Source organism: Crocodylus siamensis, chromosome 8 (genome assembly GCF_052110815.1).
Source record: "Crocodylus siamensis isolate JL-2025a chromosome 8, ASM5211081v1, whole genome shotgun sequence".
Classification (NCBI taxonomy): Eukaryota; Metazoa; Chordata; order Crocodylia; family Crocodylidae; genus Crocodylus; species Crocodylus siamensis.
The window spans coordinates 62,326,954-62,353,786 of NC_143402.1; the positions used below are offsets into that span (position 1 = coordinate 62,326,954).

At 46.2% G+C, this 26,833-nt stretch overlaps 1 protein-coding gene across 1 annotated transcript; it reads right to left on the reverse strand.

Annotated features, from left to right (window-relative positions):
* Window positions 1-3,316: 3,316 nt before the first annotated feature.
* TRIM16 (tripartite motif containing 16) lies at window positions 3,317-26,672 on the reverse strand. Its single transcript, XM_090059934.1, has 6 exons — window positions 24,107-26,672; window positions 13,883-13,978; window positions 10,325-10,558; window positions 8,338-8,509; window positions 5,175-5,270; window positions 3,317-4,932 (listed from the first exon to the last, which is right to left on the reverse strand). The coding sequence occupies exons 1-6, from the start codon at window positions 24,653-24,655 to the stop codon at window positions 4,301-4,303; spliced, it is 1,779 nt and encodes a 592-aa protein (XP_089916060.1). The 5' UTR covers window positions 24,656-26,672; the 3' UTR covers window positions 3,317-4,300.
* Window positions 26,673-26,833: the final 161 nt, after the last annotated feature.

Genomic DNA, 26,833 nt, shown 5'->3' on the forward strand with positions numbered 1-26,833 from the left:
TTGGTAGGGGCAAACTGGCCCCATTGCCTTTGAAGTCAATGGGATTCTACTGATTTGCACCATTTATGGATCTGGCTTATTCCTCTGCCCTAGCCAACCATTAGGAAATGCTGTTGGCTGCAGGAGTAAGGGGCCTTTGCGAAACTCCCTTTGCAAAAGGCAAACCTAAATCAGTATGCAAGTATTCCTGAAAAGGGGCATCACTGCAGGGGTTCCTTCCATGAGGCTGCTTCCTCTAAGCTCAAGAAGCTGCGCTCAATAATGATTTTTTTAAGAGAAGGGGAATGGATGGGGGAGGACACTGGGTGACAGGTGGCAGGTTGAGAGATATTACTGAATGGGAGAACGCTCACCAGTCTGGCTGCTAATTAGCATGAAGCTTCCTGCAGGATGGGAGGGCTCATGCCGTCCATCAGGCAGCATGTCAGGGGAGCCCTGTTCAATTAGCTGCAGAGGGAGGGTAGGCACCAGGCCTGCTGTACAATTAAGGCTCATTGTCTTTTCCCCTGTGAAGTGTCTGTTAACATTTTCCTTGGTTCTGGAGAGGCTGAAGCTTAGGGGCGGGCAGGGTTTAGCCCCCTTTTCCAGCAGGTTTCCACTGTGCCATTGCACACTTGGTAGGAATTGTACCCTGGCACCAAGGGGTTGAGACTGAGAAGATTGGCAGCTGCTCAGATGGGGGGCATTTGAACGCAGCCGAGGGATGTTCCCGTCTCCTCAGTGCACCTGCTCATCTCTGGATGACGGCTGTGTTGTGCAGACAGGCTCCTGTGTCAGTCTTATACTCAGCTGGCCCTTGTGTGCAGTTCCTGTCAAATATGCAATCAGGGACTCCTCCAACTGCCCACATTTCCTTTGCCTCATGGGAAGACCTACTGTACAGCATACAAGAACATACCACAAGATTTCCCCTCCCCAGGTCAGATAATTACATCAGAGTCACCCCACTGGATCAGACCAATGAGCCGTTTCATCCAGTGTCCTGCTTCCACCAAACCCAGTCCCGGCTGCATCAGAGAAGGTGCAAAACCCAAACCAAAGGTAGGGATGGAATTACCCAACTCAAGGGGAGATTTCTCTCTATCTCTCACTAGTCAAATCTTTACTTATGTCCTGATGCATGCAGGTTTGTTATTGGCCTAGCCAAGCTAGTATCTGATCTCTAGGCAAAGTCTTCATACCAGCTCAGCTAGGCAATTAGACCAGGGATAGACAAAGTTCCTCACTGATACTTAGATCCCAATCCCAGAATCTGAGACCTGATTGTACCCATTCTTATCTTATATGAGCGCCCAGCTACCTCCTGGCCTTTCTAACAGTATACAGTCACATTAATAAGATGTTTTCCCTTCTTCTCTCTGCAGGGTTTTCCTTTCACAAAAAAGATTCAAGCTCCATAGGGCACATCTCTACCCACGCACATGCACAGTTTGCAGCACCTCAAAACCATTTGAGGTACTGCAAACCGCACACGGCACATATGTACCCATATGCCATGCTGCTAATTAACAGCATGGCAATTTTTTTGACACTGGGAGATGCCAGTGTAAAAAAAAAAAAAAACCACCACTAAAAAAAGCAGTGAGGTGCACATGGCAGCAGCTTGCTCTGCCAGAAACTGCAGCCTGGCTGGCCAGAGCCATAGTCTAGCCACTGGCCAGGCTCTAAGCAGCTAGATCAGCACAGTTGCTGCTCAGGGAGGCTCCCAGGACCCCAGGTAAGGCTGCTGGGGCCAGCCTCCCCTACCCCACCTGGGTCTTTTGCTGTGCACCGGTGCACATGTGCAGAGGCTTGCCCAGGAACACATAGCAGTGACACAAATATGCTCTAATCCTCTCTTCTGAACAGGAATCACCAGTGACACCAAAATGTAATGCCTTTTACCACATGTGGTACAATGCCTTGTAACAAATAGCAGGAAACCCCTTTGTCAGGTATGAATAGGAACTAAGGCCTGCAGAGGTAACAGGCAAATCATTGCCCCAATGCTAGGTATCACTTCAATACAAATTCCTTCCAAGACTTAGGAAGGCAGGATTGCTTCCAGATTCAGTTACCAGCTTCTTCGTAGCAGTGAAGCCCGTTTTGTTACGGGATAAGAGTGCCCTCTCGTGGCACCTCTAACTCCTCTTTCCCGTTCCAAGTCCTTGCCATATTAGGATTTCTTTGACACCCCCGATCCTGCCTTTCATTTCCCTGTAGCAGAGGGCACACTTTTCCTTCTACTTTCCAGTGTTTTCTATTATCTGTTTCTATAATGTATTTATGCTGCTTTCCAATTAATATCATTACTTGCACAATAACTTAGACATGATCTCTCTGGTCTTTTCCTCTTGGAAGCTGTCTTGTATTTCTATTTTCAGTCTTTTTTCATTTCATTTTCTTCACATATTTCATTTTTGGTTTCTCCTACCCCTCTCCGTCCTTTGCTTTTGGACTTTTCCAGTTACTGATGATGGATTAATGGGCTGCTTTCTGCTGCTTCTAGGGGCAGTGGGCTTGCTTCTCCTCTCCTCACTCCATCCCTTCAGCTCTGCTCCTCCTTTATGTCTAGGCTGATCTTCTTGTTACAGGCTCTGGAAGCGAAGCTCGGGGGAGCTGAGCAGGAAGACAAGGTGCCATTTGCTTCCCATGTGCTCCTGGTACCTGGCATCATTCAAGAACTCGATTGGTGCCCTTGAGGCTTATCTACCTAACCAAAGAGCAGGTACAGCAGCAGAAGCTAGAGGACAACCCTCATCTGTACTTAGGGTGGCCATCACAGAGGACAGTCTGGTTGTCTTCTGTCCTCTATTGATACAAAACCGGATGCCTTTATGTCTTCTATTTTTCTCTTGAAGAGAAAAATAGAGGACTTAAAGGCATTGGGTTTCATATCAATAGAAGACAGAGTAGCAGAAAACCAGAATGTCCTCTATGACGGCCCCCCTAGCTGTACTGCCCCAGTCTATCCCTGCAGAGAGGTGAATGGCCGAAGACCCCAGCCTCATTCAGTTTCAGCCAGAACTACTGACAATGGTGGCCACTGTGGTGATAGATTTTTTTTTAAAAGGACACTTGCCCACCAAAAACTGTATGGAGACCCATCCACTCGGCTCACATAGGGGCCACAAGCCGGTGGCTGATGATAAATTTTAGTCTATAGATTGGACTGGAAGCTGAATGGAGAAAGGTTACCCACTACTAATCATCTGTCTTTCAGGACAAGGTGATTTAACAAGTCACAAGTGTACACGATATCAGTCATATCTGAAACCATCTTTTTAATCAAGTGGTGTTTATTACAGCAGTGGATTTTTCTTATGAGCGTATGTCTTGGTTGTACATGTAGGTGCTTTGTTCCTCAGATTGTATATGAAAGCCATGAGTGCTGTACCCACCCAGGCATCGGCAGAGTGATGTCTTTCATTTGTGCTTTGGTGCCATGCGGAACTTGTGCCCCTGTGCCATGTGCCACAACTTGCTTTGTGCCCAAGCCTTCTAAGAATAACAAAACAGTGTTCTCTTTCAGTGGTTCTGCTTGGGCACATCAGATGCTCCACCATCTCTTTGCTTAAGTGGAAACCAGTGTGGCCATCTCTTATTTAACAGTGAGAGTCATGACTGTTAGTGTATTTCTTTAGTGCCCTAGCTGTTGGAATCATGACACCGCATAATATTTGAGTCCACTATAAAATTGCAAAGAAAAGTTTCAAAATGTAAACGAAGAGCACCTGACAGGCAAAGAAACCCAGAGACAAATAAAAAGACGCTGCTTTAATGAGAAATTTATTCTTTAAAATTAACTGATGATGTTTAAGCTACTGGGTTTTTTTTCAGGAGATCTATGAGTTTTGAAAGTTTCAGGTTACCAGTCCTTGGCTTGGTTTCTAATCCTATCATTTTGATGTTACAGTAGTGTAACTCCACTAAAGATCTTCAGCCAGTATAACACACCCCTGTCCCACTAATGTCAATAGAACTATGCTGATTGACATCACTGCATGCATCAAAAGTGAGATCAGAATTGGGTCCCCAGTTGGCATAGGTTCCCACGAGAGTGGTGGAATACTGGTCCTTTTAAGAGAAGTTAAAATCACACTGAAAAAAATAGGCAAAAATATATTGAGGGAGCAATCAGTGCTGACCCCCAGAGAAAGGCCGGCATGAAGGATGGATTAAGCATCAAGATCAAGTCAGGTCTTTTCCATCTCTAGAGTATGGGATTCTTGAAACCAGCTTTGGTTATGGAACCCATTCTGGAAACCCCAGTAACACGTATGCCCAACTACTTGTTACTACAGTAGCACTGATCCACATACTAGGTCCTGGCTGCTGCATCCAATTCAGATGCTGAATTGGCATTTGAAGAAAGGACTTCCTCAGAGGAAGAAACTGGGATTTTCTCTGCCTCTTCCCCCAGTCTTATTATCCTGACAGAATTTTCTTTCTTTGAAAGCCAGAAGGCAGGGTACAGTGGCTCAGCAAATTCACACTCGAACTTGTGTATCAGCGTCATGGTATCAGAAGTGAGCCCATGAAAGGACAAAGTCCCTTTAGGGTAGTTCAGGTAGACACCTATTCTGCTGAATGTGTCTGTTTCTAGTGGCATCTCCACATCACTGTGCCATGCAGAGAATCCCTTGCCGTTCCAATTGATGCTCCAGGAGAAGTCATTCCCTGAGATGCAGCTATTAGTTTCTGAACCCTTCCGGTCAATGCTTTTGTATGTCACACCAAGGTAAATGCCAGGTCCTGATATCTCAACCTCAAAGTAATAGCGACCAATGTACATACTCTTATCTGACAGCACTTGACGCCAGTGCTCAAATCTTTCTGGGTCATCTGGGTATGGGTGTTCCCAAGGAGTGGTGTTTGTCACCTTGTGGTTGTCCTCCAAGAGCCTGAGATATCTGTGAGCTGTGACTGGGTCAAATGTTAATGGGAATGTGTCTGAATGAAAAAGAAAAGAGTGCTCTTAAAACAGTTACAATGACTTGTCCAATGGACGTGCTACAAGTTTAGCCCAAAATATAAGCAATAGATTTCAATGCTCTACCCTATACTCTGCATTTCCTATGTATCACAGGATTAATTTTCCTTAAAGTTCCCGTGTATACAATCCCAGGTTACCCTAGAAATCTCATCTCCCCACTAAAAACATGTCTTTTAAAGACATTAAACCCAATACTTACATTTGAGAAAGTCACTTCTAGCTTTTGGCTCTGGAGCAGATATGTGATGCTTGGGTGATACAATTGCAGATACCAGCGTTTTGATCCCACAGTCCTCTTTAATAACGGAAAGACAGCAAGGTATGGTCAGTATTTCCAACATTAACCCTGTGTTTTTGCCCTAGGGGGAGTGTCCCTGCTGTAACTTTGTGATGTGATAGTAGGACCTATTTTATTATGTTATGAGGAATAAGAACCAGTCCAGTTCCATAGGCACTTCATTTCAAGAAATGATTTTGTGACCACACAGACAGTGGGCCTGATTCTGATCTCTCAGTGGCACCTCCATCCTGAAGCTATGTGCTGTTTGGGACATGGAGTAGGTCTTCTAGTGCAATGAGGGCCAACCTTTTCGGCAAGCATGCTGCAAATTAGTCCTGCCTCCACGTGCCACTGATCTCTTTCCTCAGCCCAATCGGGTGCTCAGCTTTCTACTTCCTGTCCTGTGCTCCCTGTCTGCTCTGATGCTCTTCTTTCTGCTTCCCACCCTGCCACTGTCCCCTCCCCAATCTGCCATGTTTCACATGTAGAGGCTGCCTGTGCCACTGATGGCACCCTTGCCACAGGTTGGTCACCTCTCTTTTATTGTGTCTGAAAAGCACTAGATAAAATGGGGCAGCAACCTAGAAAGGAGCCCCTATGCACTCCCGTATACAACTGATAATCATATCAGTGAAGTTACAGCTGTGTGAAACTGGCCTAAGTCAAAATGAGAGCCATAGACTCCTGGCTTTGTGATGGCTTGTATAAGTGTACCTGGATCTGTAATGAGGGAAACCATGCTCTCGTGAGGTCAGGAATGGTCAAATGCAGTCAGTGAGCACTTCTAGTTAGCTTGCCAAGCTGTTTTTGTCACAGCCAGGGATAGGGAGTATTCCTGGGAAGTTACTCTGGCCTAAAGCAGGAGAAAGGCCGGGGGGGAATTGGGTGGCTTAGTGCACCAAAAGCCTGATGAGGTCTCGGCTACCCCCATATCTCCTCAGATATGCCCGTTCTGAGTGCATGCTCTGCCTTCTCATAATCTTGTATTTATAAGGGAGCAGGAATGTCATACACTGAAAGTTTATCCAGTGCAGAAGGTAATGCTTTGTGCTTGATTTTATTTCTGCTTTTACATAGCATTCACTCAATGGAATGCAAGAATCTTGCAGTACCTGTTGTACACCACACTAGGAAGTACCTTTTTTTGGTCTAATCCAGGTCGTTTTTAGGGCTTCATGATTCCCCCCCCCTCCCCATAGGCTCCTCTCTCTACCTCAAGCAGTTGTTTCACGGTTCTTCCTTACAAGATATTTCTTTATGTTAATTTAATCATTAACAAATTTGCCAATGACATCACCGTTGGGAGGGGAAGCAAATCCAGAGAGGAAGAGAAGTAGCACTGAAGCTATAGGAAAGAGATGCAATGCTGGTAGAAAATAATTTTGCCATCCAGGGAAAGAAAAATAACAAGATAGAAAAGAAGGGGTATCAAGTTGTCAACCTCAGCCATCATACTGTACCCATGAAAGGCAGGACAGATATTTACAGGGGAAGTGGACAAGGGGTAGACTGAGCTCTCAGAGGTGCAGTTCATGGAGGTCCTGGTAGAGATGGGCATAGTATTATAGTTAGGCTGTGCTGCTGATTTACTCCAGAAAAAAATATATTTGCTACAAGTGCTAAAATTTTGTTTTGAGTGAAAACCAGCTAAATAATAATGGATTCAACAACTTCTCCCCATTATCTGTGTGTTTCTCAAAGAAAATCATTTCAGTCCCAAGGTGACTCAGCTGATTCATACCAGAAACAGCTCAGTTTCTTTGTCACCTCCAGCCCATGTCTGACTTTGTATCAAGACTGCCAGCAGCACAGCAGATAACGCAACATTGTTAGCAAGCCTGATGATATCTCATCGGCAGAGTCTCTAAGCAGGAACAGCTAGTACCAGCACCTAATACCAAATGAGCTTTGCTTTGCTGAGAAAAACTTGAGAGACTCCATAAACAAACAGGATTGATTAGACCAGCCGACAGCATTAACTTGTTGGGGCAACAAATTCAGCTGCATTGTATCCTATTGCTTGTCAGAGTTCCTTCATGGATTTAAAAGGAATGAGGATAGCAACACAGATAGCGTTCAGGCTTTTCCGCACAGTAAATCATTAAGCGTTGATTGCATGTGTTTATCATTGTAAAGAAAGGCAGAGACAGAACTGAATAAAAGAATTGGTGGAGCAGAGAGAAACGCCTGCAATGCGTTTCTCCTGGCTCACTTGATTAATCAAGCATTGTACTTAAATATAAAATATCCTTTCCTGCCCCTTACTTATGCTTGCTCACCCACTAATACACTGCAAACTTTTCATGACTGCTATTAGAGTTGGGTGGGAAACAGGTGTTCCCATCCCGCAAAACAATTCAAGATTTAAAATAATCAATAGCCTGGTACTCCAGAAACTTCCCTGGGATATAAGAAGCCCAGGTCTGAGTGCCTGAATGGACTCACACAAATCAAGACACTTAAACCTGGACCTTCCACATTCTACATGAGTGCCCAACTGCCGGGTCATTTTGCATGTTCTCGCCCTTTGACAAGAAACTCTGCCCTGGCTCTAAAGCAGGGCTGGGCAAAATGCAGCCCGCAGGCCAGATGCAGCTCACCAGGCTATTCTATCTGGCCCACGGGGCCCCTAAAAAATTTATCAAATTAATATTTATCTGCCCCCAACTGCCTGTCATGCGGCCCTAGATGGCTTCCCAAAACTCAGTAAGTGGCCCTCCACCCGAAATAATTGCCCGTCCCTGCTCTAAAGTATGTTCTCAAAAATAGTTCCATCAAAGCTGCATGTGCGCATGGAAAGTTTGGGGTTCAGCAAGTTGAAAACTGTCAGCAAAACGTCATGACCAATCAGCACTGTCTGTTTTCACAGCAGTCAGCACAATGCCATAAATCCAGTGCCAGGATCTTATTACAGATCAAAAGACTGTTCTGCTGGATTGTATTATATTCACATGCTGAGTTGCATAGCATGCAGTTTCTCAGGGCCTCACTTTTGCCAACCAACAAAAGGGTTACAGTATGCATACACATACACGTACACATCTCTGCAAATGCACATTAAAGAGTTACAAAAGAGGCTTACCTTCCTTTGCAAACTCCTGGAGCTTTTCCTTATAGGAGATTCGGAGAAGCTGTAGCAAATGATCTGTTGACTCCACAACAACCTTTCTGATCCCTGATAGTTTATCTTTCAGTCCGATGTAAACACTGGGAAGCGTGTCCACCCCTGCATTCTTCTTGAATTCACAGTATTCCTAATCCAAACAAAAAAAATCTGGTTTTGTTTATTTCCTGCATATATTTGGCTGGTTTTGTACCACATCCAATTCATGTCAGTCAGAAGCAAAATCCTAGTCAATCTCCATAAGAGCGGGATCAGACTTGGATCTTTAAAAACTCAACCTGAACATGTGTTTTCCCAGCCAAACTCGGTGACTGTAAAGACTGAGCCAACTCTAACTAAAGTAGAGCAATCTCAGGACCTAGCTACCAGTTGCCATTTCACTGAGCACATTAGAAAAATGATGGTCATGGTCATAGCATGGAAAAGCATGGTCATAAAATGATGAAGGACATAACATGCCAGGTTTCATAATGAAATGATTAGGGTTTGGGCTGTAGGAAAGCAATAATTCCAGCATTCTCCAAGGAGAAGGAAGAGAAATACCTGAAAAATATTAGGTTATAAATCAGAGTTCTGCCAAACAGCTATGTTTCGATTCAGTTTTGGATTTGTCTGTTTCAGAGGGACAGTAATGCATTTTGGTGTTTCAGATCACTGTTCTGTTTCAATGCATCCGAAACCATTTCTGAGTTTCGACCCTGTTTCAGTGATTCAGCCATAGGCTATAATGGGGAATCAATAAAATACCTATAGCTGTCTCATTGTTGTCTGATTTGGATGAACATTGCCAGGATGGTAGCCTCTTCTGCGGGCATGAAGCCTGCCAAGTTTCAAGGAGATAGGTGCAGGGGTTTCTGTACACTTGCACCTCAAACTGTTCAAAGCAAAACTCATATCACTTGCTGGCAGCAGCAGCATGCTGTCATGCCACGCGCAGATCCAGGGGCCCGTGCCCCCCTGGGAGGAGTCTGGCACACCCCTGCAGCCCTCTCAGGGGGTGCAGGCCCCCAGATCTGCACGTGGAATGACAGCGGGCTGTCGTCTCTCCCCCAGAGCACTGGGATTGGAAGAGACCTCAAGGGCAGATCGTAGACACTGGCCGGCTACAGATGCCAATATCAGAGCAGTCCTTCCCTCCTCCCCCCGCTTCCCCTTCCCTCTTAGTTTCTGTTTCCCTACAAGGCCAGCTCTGAAACGCTAACATTTTACAAAACATCTCTGAAATGTTTCAGATGGTTTCCTTTTTTTCCAGAGATGTTTCGGAGCCTTCTGTTTCATTTCAGATTCGTGTTTCAGGCACCAAAATGAGCCGAAATACCTGTGAAAGGAAAAGGTTGCCAAAGTTTCATACACCCCTATTATAGATCTATGATATTCATCCAGGCCCAATTAATGATGCCCTCAGAGATTTAAGGAAACATTTTTCTGTCTTTTATTTTTTAAATAACTCAAGGGAAAAAATAATCCTCTCCCAAATCAGGCTTTGAAATAGTGAGTCCCACAGTAGGGGTACCGTCCCCATGGAGCCCTTCATTCACCCAAATCTATCATTACCCCATGTGCTCTAACAGGGACAAGCCTTTACCAGACCTCAGCTGCTCTGTAGTAACTGTCCTTGTGCCTGCTGTAACCCCACAGGGACTACTAAACCCAGGCAGTTTAACCCTGAATGAAATAAAGCCCCAAGTTAGTTTTCTCTTACTGCAGGGTAATTACAGACATGCAGGCTGCAGTAACTACATACATGGGGCACAAAAAATTATCTGACTAAATGGAGTCTCAGCTAAAAGAAGTTTGGGAGCTGCTACACTGGAAGGCTTTACTGCAGGGCAAGAAAGCCTGGACTATGCAATCAATACTGCATACTTAACCTCAAGGCTGCAAAACCTGCAGCTATGCTATTTCTCAAGCCCTTATAATGGGAATGCCATGTAGAATAAGGTACCTTTAGAAAGAGGGTGTCATTGGTGTGGGAGACCATTTTCTCCACCCTGCATTTGTTCTCCTCCATCATGGCACACTTGTGTTCCAAGTGGGTCTTTATCCCATTGGCATGATTAACTGCAGCACGTTCCTTCTCCTCCAAAAATGACAGCACATCCAAATGGGCCTTTTTGACAGCTTCCTGCAGCTCCCCAAACTGCTCTTCAGCCAGGTTTCTCACTTCAGAGATGGAGCTCTACACGGAAAAAAGCCACCATTATTGTCTTTTCAAACATGCTTTTGCTGCCATCTTTCCTGCTGTGTTGGCCTTGTACCTTATTGGCAAACACATTGGGACAACCCAACAGAATTGTATGTGGACTAAGGAGAAACCTCCATAGCACAAGTGCAGTGACAGGTTCAGGTAACTGGTGAATCTGAAATAAGAGACAAGAACAAGCTCTTGTTCTAGAAGACTCACTGTAGTTCATACGGGAATTCACTGAGAGAAGCCCTATAGTTTGTGTTATATAGAAGGCTACAATTTATGAGTACAATGGCCCCCTTCGAGCATTGTAAGCAACATATCTAAGGTAGATGTCAAATGTCCCAATTGTTCCAGACCCGAGATTCTGAAAAGGGCTCCCAGTTTTCCAGATAATACCCCACATTTAGTTGCAGTGGGGCTTCCAACCCAATGTACAGGTTCCCACATCAGATTCTGGTCCCAATTCCCCAAAATACTTCCTTACACACATACTCTTAGGACAGTTTTAGGCTCCTAGGTTTTGACTGGTTTGAGAGAGCTGGCCAAGACAATACCTGTCTATAAGTCAGGGGTACCTAACTCAAATTTAATTGAATGCCAGTGAAGGGCTGCCACTAGAGATCCATCCTGTCCTCACCAGGCTAGCAAATACGAAACTGGACTGCACATGCAGGCATGTGCATACGTTCATGAATTAGCACACAGCAAGGCCAAAGACCTTCTGTTTGGCTTTTCAAATATTTTTTCATTCAATAATGAAAGAAATAGCCAGTGGACTGCATGTCATACATCTCTGGAGTATGCAAACTTGACCTAACTACTGGATGCTCGTAAAAGGGCCACCCCTAACACCAATAACAGTTGTGGCAAGTAGCTGTATGAGGTGAACTGACCAAAGCTCTTAACAGCCTGGGCAGGGGATTTCTGTTTCTTTTCAGAACAGAGGATTGGCAGGAAGGAAGCAAGCCCTGGCTCCCCTTTTGGTGTTACAGAGATAGGTATATGGCACTTGGCCTTAACCTCCTGTTAGTCAGTGCCAACATGTCCTTGGTGTGGGAAGACTTGACGCCAAATACCCAACAACAGTACTTCTTAATGAGTAAGGGGCCCTGTCCATCCAACCCCCTTCACTTATTTAAAATGATGATGGTCAAGTTGACAAGCAGTAAAGCTTATTGGGGAGGAAAGGGTGCTACATGTGGTATAACAAGAAGCTTGCAATGAACCAACAGCAGGGGTTCGTCTACCTAGGGAGAAAGCAGAGACAGATTTATCATATGGCAAAGATCTACGAAATTCCACCTCTGGGCTCTCCCTCCTAGTGCAGGACTTCCCTTCTTTTTATTATTTCATATTAACTTTAAACTGAACATGGTACTGCTGAAAGCTGTGTCCCTGGCACTAAGAACAGATGCCCCAGATGTATCCATAGCTCTGACAGTAATACTAGACAGTCACCCCCGACAGTACACAGCCACTGTGTTTTCATCCTAACTTTCAGGATTGTCTTCTATCAGCTAGAGCAGCAGCTGGCAACCTATTGACATGGTGGGCTGGGGCTTATTACCTGCACCCCTGCTTCTGATCACAAATCTCAGCCTCCCAGAGATCCCTTACCACCAATCCCAGGCCCCTCTGCAGCAACAGTAAGAGCAGGCACAAGAGAACAGCAGAGGGCTGCAGTGGGGACAGGCAGCACAATGCATCTGCATGATCCCCCATACCGCCCCAAGTCAAGTTGCATCCAACTTCTGTGCCACACATTGCCAACCCCTGGGCTAGAGGGCAGTTAGATCTCCATGATCCTGTCCCAGCATTCCCACTATGATCTGTGCACTCATCCAACAGAAACTGAGCTGAGACCATCAAATTATTGCCCAGAGGCCACCAAAGAGCCATCAGGAGATAATGGCTCACACCTGGATGTGAAGTGGCTGCCTAAGAATGAAGGGCTTTGTTCCTCATCAGCTATATCACATGCCACATCATCCCTCTGGTTTTAAGTATTATTATGCAAGCCACCTAGTGAATTACCAGGCAGGAAAATAACATCGGAACAGTTCTATGCCGGAAAGCAGCTGTACCGTGAAATGAAGGGAGCGGTCTGTGGATTTAGGTGAGTGCAGAGCAATTGCAAGAGGGTAACAATCATTATTCACTCTTTTAATAGTGTGAATACGAGACTGCTCTTGGGAAGGCTCACACCCTGCAGAGAGGTGACTCACCGAAGATGCATTTTGCAGGCAGTTGGATGATATCACCAAGAAATTGTTTTGGGATTATTTTCCATAGCAGAAGCCCACGCAAAGATGCTCCCACCCTGGAATGCTCAATCTTTCAGCACTGCAAGCATTGTTCCCTTTTGAAATGAGCAAATCCAGTTGGATCTAAGACAAATCTACCCCCAGATCTCCCTCTGAACTCAAAAGAACCTATAACCTTGTAGAGGTTCAAAAAGGTTTGTTTAATTTACAGGTTGAGTACATTGTATTTTTCCTGCAACTCTGACCTTTCTGGCTCCACCCAGACCAAGAGACTAATGTACTTTTGTACTGTTACTTTTCAAGGTAAAAATGAACTTTAAGCCTAGAAGTGAACCCCAACTGTGGTCCTCATGTGTGATCTGAGTTTACACCAAATCCAAAGAATTTCAGATTCAGTGCCCCTGGGAAGCAAACTGGTGAAGTGTCTGTCTCAAGTCCCCATATGTGCCCAAACCTCAGGGCTGAGATCCATCTAAGGAGCTTTGGCTCTTCAGCACAAGCTACAGAAGTTCATGGTTTTAGCTCTAAAGGCCTCTCAGCTGCAGTAAATCTAGCAGAGGCACTAAAAAGTATCTGAGTGCCTCCCAATCACCAGCACATCTGTCCTCACAGCAACCTCTGTGTTAGGGCAGTGTTGTTATCCTATCATCCAGAGATAGGGACAAAGAGGCTAACTGGACTTACCCAGGGTCCCACATGTAGTCTGTGGCAGAGCTAACCCAAGTTTCAGGTTAGCACTCTAGCCGTCCTACCTTTCTAAGGCAGCATAGTTCCAACCTGACCCATTGCTGTTGTCTCCCTTCTTGTAGTCATCATAAAAAGAAATCTCTAGGAGGCAGCAGGAGTAGTGGCTCAGCGCACACAGGCCATGGCACACCATGGTTAAGGGGGGCCTGGACTATGTCTAGATGAAAAGGGCATGGAGTCTGCCTACGCCTTACTTGAGCTGTACTTGATACATTCAATCTCTTGTCAGGTACAGTGCTACTGTTTCCATGCTATTATCAGTATGGTCTGAGGAAGAGAAATGACACAAATTCAGCCTTACCACAATAGACTGAGTGTTATTCTGCAGTTTGATAATTGCATTCTCGGCAGACTTTATTTTCCTGTCATATTCCATTTGGGTCCGAAGAAGTTCTCTCTGTGAATGGATCAAACAGACATTAATGATGCACTTGCTCTGAGATCAGGGATGGTGGCAGAAAAGAGAGGCGTTCTGAACCCCTACAATTACTTTTTGAATACCCAAAGCTTATTGGAAATCTATACCACCCTGCACAGAAAACAGCAGGCCTCAGATGCAAAATATTCTGGGCATTTTTATTTGCATCAAAAACAGCAAGTAAAACATACTTTGTCACACGTGACTGCAGAAAATAACCCCTTGAGAATGTCAGTCATCCAAAGAGCATTAGGGAGAGGGAAGGGAAATTTCAGAACAATTTTCTAACCTGTATGCCCCACCAGTGAGTAAAGGATGTACAAGAGCCCACAGTGCAAGAGCCTGTGTCTTTCATACAAAAGCTAGAAACAGAGGTAGTGGTTAACCAGAATAAGATCAGCCCCCTTTCCCACCAACCTAAACCAGACTCTTCTTCCAGCCAGCCATTTCTACAACCAAATCCAAAGGTTTCAAAGTTCTGCAGCTTTCAGTAAAGTTTCCCTGTCTTTTTTGGTCTGATTCTGAATTGGTCTCATTGAATTTTACACCAATTTAACTCCAACTTAATCAATAGAGTTATGTGTAGATAAATTAAAGCAGGCTCCACATATAGAATAGAGCAAGGACACAAATCATCTCATAAGCAAGACTGTTCTCCTAGATGTTCAGAGAAGGAACCAGACTGCCAGATTTTTGGATGCTTTTGTGAGCCAGAACTAAACCCCAAACCTGATGTTCAACCCAGAGTAAAAGAACAGAACAAGACTATGATTTTTAACGTGTATTTCAGGTTTTCATTTTGATTTGGGATGAAAATAAATTTCTGAATATCAGCATTTTACTGCAGGTCAGAAGTTGTGATTTTTACTCAGCTCTACTAGCTCATTTCAATAACAGAGCGAACTGCCACTTGGCCTCCTGTGGGGTACACTGCAAAATGAAGCATCACTTAAACTAACTTAACCTGGAAGCCCCCTGATTTCCTAGTGAAATTAAACACCTCAGCCCAACAATCGTTCACATAAACAAGCACACATGGTCTCTAGGGGTCAGATTCTTTGGTCCAGCCAAGCTACACACAATATAAATCTAGGAACTGAGAATTCACTCATCAGCCAGGTATCCTGCAGGCAGCCTTATTCTTATCCCTACCCACACCTATTTCTGCCTGGCTGTACCATGGCAAGGAAGTTTGGCAACCAGGGCAAAGCCCACAGCAGCAGCCCACCCCCTCTCCCTGTGCACAGATCTGGGGGCACATGCCCCACCATGCTTGCTCAGGAGTGCACACACAGAAGTGGGAGCTGCCCACCCCCCCCCCATCCCTGTGCCCCCCAAAATGAGCCTCTCACTGCATCCTGCCCTGGCTGGGCAGCACCTGTTGGTGCCCCTTTGCTTCGGCACCCAGGGCAGTCACCCCACTTGCCCCCTCCCCACCTCATTTGCTATGGCAGTGCTGCCTGGCTGTATCTCCTATGCTAGCAGGCAGCAGGAGCTGTATGTGAATCAGTGCATTTGCTCCACGTGCTGCAGGAAACGTTATGGGCCCAGTAAGTCTGATTCGTATAGGGAGACTAGTGAAAACCAGACTTATGAGACTCAAGACTCAGCCCCATTAAATTAACTGTAGGCTAAACACAACAGTCAAGTAGATAATTCCCCAAGTGGCTTATAGCACAAGTATATTATAGCATCCTGCGGGAGAGAGAGGCTGGTTCTTCCTCTGCAGCTTATGCCATCTGCCTGTTTCCAGAGACCAGATGCTCAAGTTAGACCATTGGTACCTGTATCATGGAAATTCCTATGACCCTATGGTCCTATGACCAATTAAAACATGCTTTGCTTATCTCAGCCAACAGGGTGCCCAATTCTGTACAAGTAAAAGCCAAAAGGAAGGACCCATATGCAGTCAGATTCTAAGACAGCATGAACTGCTGCATGTAGGGGAAAAAAGAGAAGAGAAATATCCCAGCTAGCTGTCTCCAATTAACCATCAGTTCTGCCTGAAGTCAAAGGTACCTGGGGACCATCTCAGCTAGACCCAACCTGTTCTCAGGAAGGAGACAGCAGATAGAGGCAACACTGAAAAAGACTGGGAGGCTGAAAGAGTCTCAAGAGGAAAAAGGAGCTGAAAAGTTTGTACCAGGTCAGTGTCTGAAGAGAAGTAATGCTTCAAGCAAAGAAAATACTGTGGCGGGGAGAGCTGTTTAGGAAACAACTAAAGGCAACAGGAGTGAGACGATGATAGCAGACAATAATCACATACACCATCTCTGAAAAACCATATAACTTTGAGACCCACACTCCCCCATACACCAAGGCAGTAACTTGGTGACAGTTCCTCCTGATTGGCACATTATTGATCTTTCCAGGGATGCCTAAACAGACCTCGGGAATGCTAGTGGATGTTACAAGCCTTAATTCTCTGGTTCTTTTGTTTCCTGCTAAGCTGCTGTGCACTAATCATGAAAATCTGACCCCTTCACTCAGGTGCCTAAACAAAGAAGTGGTTCTCCATCTTTTTTAGCCTTCAGGCACCCCTTGTTAGTCTCAAGGCACCTCTTGGAAAATGCCAGTTCTTAGTTTTCACCTTTTTTGACTATGGAAAAATAATAAAGCATCTTTTCTGTTGAAAAAGACTCATGCCACAACAGGTCAGAACGTTTTTAGCACTATTTGAAATCTCTGGGTTCATCTTGTGAATCATGTTTGCACGCCTCACAGTGCTAACATTGTGTGGCACCCCACAGCACCCTTGAAGATCTCAAGGCACCCCAGAGGCTAGAGGTAGCCATTCAAAAAGCCAGAGCCTGTACTGAGTCAATCTTTGCAGGTTAGTCTAACCTGCCTAGGTTGAACTGATTAGCAACTGCACAGACATTCCCTCTGGACTGAGAAAATGCAGGCCATGCCTGTGGCAGGGGGAGTGGGGTGCTAGAGCACCTCTCAGCAACAGGGAAGCTGTGCTGGGGGGTGGTCAGCCTGGGCATTAGCCTTGACTGAACTGGCCAGAGAGAGAGATTTAATTCCCCCCCTCCCTGTCTCACCAACAGAGACCCAAGCTGGGTCTCCAGGGTGCTCCCCCCTTGCTGTTGCAGCAGCAGGGCTGGGCACAGCCAGACGCCAGGCGGCATGTCCCCTGAGGCAGAGGAGGCAGCATGAGTGACTGGTGCCGTGACACCTTAGTCGGGGCGGGGGGGGGCACATGCCCCCCAGTGACCAGTCAGTGACTGAGGGGGAGTCCCCCCACAGCCGATCGCAGCTGATCACACCAGTTACTCCCGGAAGTGGCTGTGGCGCTTCAACCAGCGTTCCTACTCCCCAGTCAGCACTTGCAGCAGGGGTACCAGCACTCCCATCTGCCCATTGCCTAAGCAGGGAGCACGGGCTGTCAGGGGGCACACCAGCACTCTCAGGGAGTGCATATGCACCCCCATGTACCATGTTGCCACTAGGGGGCAGGAAGAGGATTTATTCCCCGCTCTGCTCCCTCTGTCCCCAGGGGACTGCAGCTGGGTCTGCTTGCCCTGACCACCGCCACTTGCTCCCTGCTTAAGGCATGACACAGAATAAGCCCCCTGCTGCCCCCTCTGCCAAACACCGGAGGGAGAGGAATAACCTCCCTCCCTGCCCCCTGCCTAAGCAGCCCTGCCCACTGGCATCCGGCCGCGCCCCCACCCTGCCATTGCAGCAGCAAGGGGAAGGGCTCTTGATGAGGGCACCCGCCCCCCCCCTTCATGGTGTTGGGGAGCAGAGGCAGCAGTAATCCGGGGCAAGCATATTTCCAGGGTTGGTCATGCCCCCGCTGCTGGAACATCCAGCATGGGGAAGTGCAGGTCCATGCTGGTGGGACAGGGGAGGGAGGAAATAAACTTCTTCCCTGCTCCCTTCCCAGCCAGTGTCTGGCCCCCGCCCCTGCCTGTCTGCTCTTGCTGCAAAGAAGAGGGGCAGGGCCAGCCCTGCTCCACTGGAGCAGAGAGCACAGCCCAGAGAGCATGCCAGGATGCTGGGGGACTTTGGTTTAACTGAAACCAGGAAGGGGTCTGGGACAGACATTGCATAACCCAGTTTGAGCTCAATCAGTTAAATCTGATTCATTCAACCAGGTTCATCTCAAACCAGTTTTGGCTATTTTAAAACTACTTTATGCGCACTGAATGTCTGTTCTGTTACCAGTTTAAACCAGTTTCTGATTATTTAAACTGGTTTATGTGTAATATCTGCCCCTAATCAGAGTGCCACAGGAACCTGGATGAGAATCACTGAGGTGGAGGCTGAGTGATTCTGGAAATCAAGAGCCATGTGTCTGCATTAGTGCTGCCTGCTCAAGAAATAGCACACAAGGTGACTCAGAATCTATCATCCCATTAAAATGAGCAGTAGTGATTATTCACCAGCAGCTCAAATATTGTGTCTTGCCTTGGGTATATGGTTTTCAGAGGTGGATCCAGAGGTGGTGCAATGGCATGGCTCCTGACTACAAGGTGGAAGCCTCTGAGAGCTTTTTTTAAAGCCCCCAAAGCACACAAAGGTTCCCCCTTCCTGTTCCCTTCCATGCTTAAAGGCACATCCCTTCCCTTCCTTTTCCTCCTTCCCCCACCTGCTGCTCCTGCTTTCTCCACAGTCCTCTCAAAGCTGCTCCTGCCAACTTCGGCTTGCTTCTGGGGGCTCAGCTGGAATAGCAACAGCATCGGCAACAATGGGTGGAGGTTCCCCTTCCCTACACCTGCTCCCAGGGAACCAGGCAGGGTGGGGTCACCCACCCCATGCCCATCACTACCTCTGCTGCTGTCACTGTTCCCAGTTGACCCCAGTCCACATGCATCCAGGCTGCAGTGGGCAGGAGCAGCTTTGAAGCTTGCCCACCCCTGGGACCACAGGGGAAACAGCAGCAGCAGGTGGGGAAGGCGGGTGGAAGGGAAGGGGATGTGCTTTTGAGTACAGAGGGGAAGGTCCCCCACCTAGAGGCTCCCATGGCATGGGTCTGCCCACACTAGGGGCAGAGAAGGCTGGGAGCAGGGGCTGCAACCACCCCTGCAGCACAGGTAGCTACTCTCACACCCCTTTCTCAAATCCTGGATCAACCCCTACTGGTATTTTCCTGGTGCCTTCATTTCTGCTGGCCCCACTATGTAAAGCATGAAAAAGCACAGCATAGCTGTCTGCATACGTGTTGAAACCAGCCCAAACATTCCTAGCTGGAAAGGTATTGAGTGTACTTTCAGATATACTTATTTGAGAGGTTTTGGGTAAAGTGAGTGGGAGGAATACTGTTGTATTCTCCAGAGTGCAAAATAAGCAAAAATTAAATTCAGAGTATCTGTAAACTTCCTGAACCTGATGGTGGAAAACGTTGCTGGCAGGAAGAAGGGGCTTGGAATCTGGGATTGCTTTCATGAACTCTCCAGGTCCTTGGAAGTCAGAACCGGAGAAGAAATTACATCATAGATGAGGTGAGGACAACTGGGAGATCTCTCTCTACCCATTACCCAAGCTGTGAGTCACTGCAACTCTTTTTTAGTTTCAGTAGCAGCTCCAGTCAGCAGAAATTAGAACAGGTGTGTACAGGGAGGAAAAGGTGAAGGGGCAATGAGAGGAAAAGGCAAATGGAATAACTACAAGAACTGTCAAGTCAATGATGAAATGGTGAAAAGATAAATAACAATGGGGTGTGCTCAAGGAGAAAAGACCAGAGTGGAGGGAGATGTTGAGTAGTGTCCCTTGATGGCTGGTTTGGGACTGATCTTCTAATATCATGTTTAAAGGCCTGAACGAGAAGTAGGCTCACAAAATTGGCTGATAATGCAAAGTTTGGAGATGTTGTCAGCACAGAAGAGAATCAAAATATCAAATAGGAAGGACTGTATGACCTTGAGTACTGCAGTAATAGAAAATAGATTAATTTTAATAGTATAAAGAGCCATCAGAGTCTAATAAAAGAATGTTCAGTAGAAGCTGCAAGCTTGTCAGTTGGGAATAATGGAAAGATCTGGGTGTGTTCACTGACTATGAGCCTTCAATTTGATATGCATGAAGCAATGTTTTTCCAATAGAGAATGGAAATTATTTGTGCTATTTTCCAAGAAGCTGGTAAAACTTTGTCTCAAATACTGCATATAATTCTGATCACCCATAGTCACAAAAGACGAATTCAGACTGGAACAAGGGCAAAGAAAAGCTGCTAGGCTGATCATAAAATGGAGAACCTGTCTTATGAATGGAGCCAAAAGAGCTTGGCTTATTAAATCAGCAAAAGTAGGCTGAGAGGGGATGCAACTGAATAATATAAATAAATATGTAGTTTCAGGGTGGCAGGAGCACTAGGAAGGCAAAGGAACTATGTAAGCTACAAGAAAATGTGGCACAAGAATGCATATGTATTAAGGAAAATAGGTGGTTTCTGAACATGAGAACAGCAAGTCTGCAACTGTCTTCCAGAAGGAGTAATGGAGACAAAGAACTTGTGTGTCTGTAAGATAGAGATAGATACATTCATTAGCAGGATTAAGAGAAGGCAGACAGGTCCTGCAGCTAGATCAGAAGAAAATGTGGGCAGCACAATGCTGAGTCTTGCAACACCTAACTCAGGCAACAGTTCCCCAGGGTGAAACCCAGTTAGGCAACTAGGCTGCATATGCAGTACATGAGAAGGGCAAGGCACCTCACAGTGGGATGCACGGCAGCCAGCAAATGACATGGGGTGGGAAGGACAGGGGGGAGCTGCTAGGGAGTCACTGGGAGTGGGGAGGGAGGAGGAGTTGCTGGAGTGCCGGAGATCCAGTCATCCATGGGACCAACCCTGCAGCTCCTAGCCATGCCCATGCTCCTCAGTAGGACTGTACAAAACTTTAGTCCCTGGTTCAATTCAGCAGAGATTTAGCCCAGTTTGGTAGCAAAATCTCTGAATCTGAAATGAATCAAAGGACTCTTTATTCTCTTAATCAAATAGGAACCCTCCGAATCAGTGCAGAGAGATTCGGAAAGATTCAGCGATTCGGACATAGACACAGCTTTAACTGTTTTTTCTACATACCTCTAGGTAGCAGGGGCTCATGAGTGCTGTGATGCTGGGGTGGATGGAGTGTCCCACAGGAGCAGGGCGGGGAGGGGTCCCCAGTGCGCTCAGCAGCAGACGCAGAAGTGGACCAGAAGCACTTCCAGTCAGCTTCTGGGTCCACCGAGGACCAAGCTGGGGGGCCCCCCGGCTCACCAACTGGTGCCTCCTGGGCCTGAAGGGGCATCCAGGGTCCCCCTGCTGCTGATCACCAAGCTGGGGGGATGTGGGGGGGAACCCCCCAACATGCTCCTGGCAGACCCGGAAGTGGACTGGAAATACTTCCGGTCCACTTACAGGTTTGCCGCCAAGCACATGGAGGGCCCCCTGTGCTCCCGTGGGATGCTACATGCGCCCCAGCACTGCAGCGATCATGAGTCATGCTGATACCTTGAGGTATATAGAGAAAACGTTTAAAGCTGTGTCTATGACCAAATTGCTGATTCTCCGAATCAGCATCGAATCTTCAGATTCGGATTTGGCCAAATCAAATCAGGGACAGTGATCTGAATTGACGAATCATATCACTGTCCCTGATTCAGGCCGAATCCGAATCTACATCAGATAGGGCCTGCTTCACACACCCCTACTTATCAGCACTCTACCAGCAAGTCAGAGCTGAGCACATAAACAAGAGTATTAACCCTTAACATGTGCCTGTCCACAGCACATGCTAACTTTAAGACTGCCTAACGTTGCTTAGTTACCACATGTGAAATGTAACTTGTATCAACACCCTTAGGCACTGAAGTCTGATTCTGTTCCACTGTCAGATGCCTAAGTCCACTTTGTTAAGTAGGTGGATAGAACCGGGCTCCAGATCCCAGGCCCTGCTAACAGGACTGTTTGTGTGTGTTTCATGGAAAACCCTCAGGCTGCCCTCAGAAGATTTAGGTGGAGGGACACTTGAGTTTCTGCATCCCAGTCAGACCTGGGTGTGAGATGAGTACCAAGTTGCTTGGCTGTTTCAAGACTAAGGCATTCTGAGCTTCCACAAAAGCACTGTTAGAGCCCCAAAGGTACAAAGGGAGGCACTTATGGAGTTTCAGCACAGTTAATCTTAGCCAGCAGCTGAGCCAGGGGCTTTCAGTATTGCAGTTTTAGTCCTAAGCATCTGTTGTTTTAGACCTAAGCATCTACACCTTAAAGACTTTGGGGCTCAAGCACTAAGGTGAACTGGTCTATTAGGTTTTCACATATTATAATACCAAAGAAGAGTTATTTGGGGAGCACACCTAGAATTTTCCTTCTAAAGCTTACACCAGTCTGACACACCACTGACTCATACTAAGGCAGAAAACATATCGTACCTTTTCGGCTTCTAAGTGAGGACATTTACATGAGGAGAGACTGAGGGACCTGCACCTCTTCAGCCTCCGCAAGAGAAGGCTGAGAGGTGATCTTCTGGCCGCCTACAAATTCATTAGGGGGACGCAACAAGGGATCAGAGATGCTCTGTTCACCAGGGCGCCTCTTGGGGTAACAAGAAACAATGGTCACAAACAGACAGAGAGCAGATTTAGGCTGAATATCAGAAAAAACTTCCTCACAGTAAGGGTGGCCAGAATTTGGAATGGGCCTCCAAGGGAGGTGGTGCTCTCCCTTACCTCGGGGATCTTTAAGAGAAGGCCAGATAGGCATCTGGCTGGGGTCATCTGACCCCAGCACTCTTTCCTGCCTAGGCAAGGGGTCAGACTCGATGATCTGTTGAGGTCCCTTCCGACCCTAGCATCTACGAATCTATGAATCTATGTACATTAAAGTGCCATAATTATGATGTATTAAGTTTAGTACCTGTAATAATAGGCACTAACTTAATGCACCATAATAAGTACTACTTCCCAGTAGCTCCAGCAAATGTTTCTGATGGCTTTTGCCATGACACACTAATGAGCAATAGAATTAGTCTACTGCACTTCTAGCATCTCATGTAGACACACCCAGTGACACCTTAAAGGAATATAAAGAAAAGGTAAATAGGGCAAAAGGTGAAAATTGCATTTCACTCCATGTACAAAGAAAAAGAAACACTGTGGGAATGCAAATACCAAAACTTCACATGGGCTCCCATCCTGGTCTGTCACGACTGGCCTCCCTGATTAAGGGATACCCATAGTTACTTTTGTAGGCCCAGGCCCTCATTTCTCTGGGCATAACAAACAGGCCTTTCCTGTAACTATTTGTATGGGTATATAGTTAGAAAGCTCTTTCAAGGTCAGACCATGAAGCCTTTACCCACTCCCAAATACAGCTGTGCAAATAATGACAAATGTCAATCTGGAAGCCAAATGCATGCATGTGCACATACAATCAGAATAATTTATTTCAGCATGTTGGAAATGTATTGTCCCAAATTAATTTATTTTACTGTGGGATCAAGTATCGCTTTCCTCACCATTTAAAAATGTAAGTCGATTTTAGGAAAAGAGCGTGATTTTTAAACCAAAAATCAAGGTATTTCATTCTGAAAATGAAGAAACAAACATCTGAACCTTTTGTGGGGGGAAGTGGGGGGGTTTGGCTGATACAATTGGCCAAATGTATGAATAGTTTTTTGGCTAATCTGGTATTCAAAAGCAACCCTTGGCCAGGCCTCACCCTTACTAGTTCAGTAGCACTGATTCTCATCCCTTCACCTAGATTTGTACCCTTGGGCCCACATACAGCCAGAATGGCAGCAATTCACAACTATTTTGAAGAGGTGTGAAAGAGGACATGTGATTTAAGGAAGGGGAGCATCAGGCCGATCAACATCACTGGAATCACTCCTGCTTTGTACCATGCAAGAGGAGGATCTGGTCCATAAAAAGAGAGAACAGATCATCTGCCAAATTGAACCCAACAGCCCTTTCTTCCACCGTGGGGGATCAGACCAGGCCCACATTTCCCCTCTCTTATTCCAGTGACAATTGAAATAAACCCAGTGGAGCTCGATCAGCATACAATGGCCATGGGGAGAAGGCAATCAGGCCTACAGCCCTACCCCATCATTCTGCCGTCCACATAGCAGTCTGTATCCTGGTTTAACACAGCAACTACAGGCAGTGACATACCTCTTTTTCCTTCCGGGCTGCCTCACAGGTGACCGCGCTGTGTCCGCTGTGCTCTCCGGCAAGGCATTCCTCACAGACACAGGCCAGATCCATCTGACAGAACCAGCCCAAGCGACCCTTGTGAGCCTCGCAGGTCTGCAAGTCTATTTCCTTCACGGGGTCCATCAGCTTGTGGCTCTGCAGCTTGCTGTTCTCCAGGTGGGGCCGGAGATGGTCCTCACAGTAATTCACCATGCAGGTCAGGCAAGACTTCACTGCCAGGACCTTCTCAGCCAGGCAGAAATCACATAGAACGTCTTCATGTCCACACACTCCATTCCCCTGCTCCAGCAAGCTGGATGGACCGGTTTCCTTCTCAGAGCCATTTACAGTTAGACTGCCTTGCAGCTCCAATGCTGGATTAGCACTTCCTTGGTTTTCAAAACCATTCGGTTCTTCGCCCTCCATTTTCTGACCTGAGAAGTTACTGCCCTTATAGGCCTGTTGCCCCTTTGCCATTGAGACGGGGCTGCCTAGTACTGATCCTGGGTGTACGTCAGAGTCAGCCATAGCAAATCTCCTCTAGAAAGCAAGCGGTGGCTGCTGCTGCACTCCAAGGTGTTTGCACTGTAACTGCAGGGCCCAGCAATGAAAAAGAGCCACACCTCACCTGAGCTCCTGGAACTGCCTCTGCACGTTAACCCTCTCCGTCCTCTTTTAGAAAGTGAAAGTGCACTTCCAGCCATGAAGCAAGCAGTCAGTTTTTCTGAGTGACTTAATGGTATGAGCTCTAGAAAACAGCTTCTCTTAAAAGTGCCAGTCTTGCTCATCCTCACCATGCTGTCCCAAACCTCCCTCCTCCCACTGACACTTATTCTTGTGGCTAGAGCCAGTCGGTAACTTTTCACCCTGTGGAAGCAGCTAACATTTTATTGGGATTTGGGATGAAAGCTGCTCATTTAAAATATTTTGTTTTCAGATTTTCTATAGAAAAGGAAGCTTCTGAGGAAAGCAGGAACTTTCTGCACAAAAAAAAATTGCTTTGTTATATATACACTTTTCCATCCACCCTGACTGTAAGGGTGGTGAAGCACTGGAACAAGCTCCTAGAGAAACTGTAAAAGCTCCATCCTTGGAAGTTTTCAGACACATTGCAGGGATGATTGAGTCAGGGATGATCCTGGCTTGAGCAGGAAACTTGACCAGATGACCTTGTCTAGATGACCTGTCCAGCCCTACTTTCCTATAATCCTATGATCAAGTTTTGATGGAAAGTTTTAAACTAGCCCTACTTGTAGCCTGGAAAATATTATTATGAATGTGAGTCAAAGACTAGAGTTCTCTTATTTAGCCTTTAGATAAAATACCAATTTAGTGGTGCAATTTTTCATAGAGGAGTAAGGCTGGAAGGGCCCTCAGGACAGGCTATCAAGTCCAACTCCCTTCTCAAGGCAAGATCATCCCCATCTAAATCATCCTATACACGTGTTTGTCTAATGCCTCACCTGTTCTTAAAATTGTTGGAACAGCCCTCTCACACTGACCAGGAACAATGCCCAAGAACATCAAATACACCCTAATTTGCCACAGGTAAAGTATGGGGACAAGGGCATACTGGCAGTGTGATTTCGGTACAGATTTTATTCAGACAGAACCACGATAGATCAAGGACAAAATAAAACCTGAAGGGAAAGGCCAGGTTTTGACCCATTAATCATATGTAATACTTAGGGCATTGAGGGCATGCAAAAAAATTGCCATGAGCCAAAGGATGGTGGAACTTTAATACATGACCACTGCCCCATGGAAACTACCTTTGTGCGCACACCCCACAATATGGTGAGTGCCCACAGCACTTGAGTCCTCTTTCAGGAAACTACCATGGTTTAGCTTCCACTCACCACAGGGTAAGACCGTGCCCCTGGGCAGGTTCCACAGACAAATTGATGAGTGGTAAAGCCTCACACCATTTTATTCAGCAACACATTGTTTGTATGTTCATTGATAAAGAACGGCAAGTTAGTGCTGTGAGTTGTCACTTACTACTTTGGTAAGAGGGTGCAGATGAGTAACTTCTAGAGAGCAGCTGATGCATGACAAAGACCTGCTCCTGTCACACTGCAGTAGCATGCATTGTGTTCAAAGCACTTCGGCATTTTAGATGGGGTTTTCAAAGTAACCAACAAATTCTTTATACAGGTTTCCCCTGCTTTATGTGGATTCTGTAAGTGCAAATTCCCTCTTATGCAGTGACCCTTTCTATACCAAAAAGTTGTTATATGCAAGGTAAATTCACTGTTATGCAATTGGTGTGGTGGAAGCCCACAGTCAGCTGTTTTTGTGCTGCGTTGTGGGAGTGACACACACCAAAATATAGTCTCCTGCATGGATCTGTGCTTCTTGTTTATTGTCTGTGACACGTGTTTCTGTAGTTGCCATCCCCATTATGACAGTGCCTGTGTTTGTGTGTATGGACTGCTGTTGGTGAGACTATTTGTCTTGTAAAAGTGGTAGAAATGGGTCTGGGGGTCAGTACAGTTGAGGTCTTGGAACATACCCCTATTTATTATGTTGTAAAGTGGGTTCCCTTTATGTGAATTCAAGTTCTGCACCATTTTCCAGGAATGCATGTACAGTACAAAGCAAGGGAAACCTGTACTACAGAAATAAATCCATACACATTTCAGACATTTTTCTGAGAGAAAAAATATATACAATATGCTCCCCCATTTTGGATTTCAGTACATC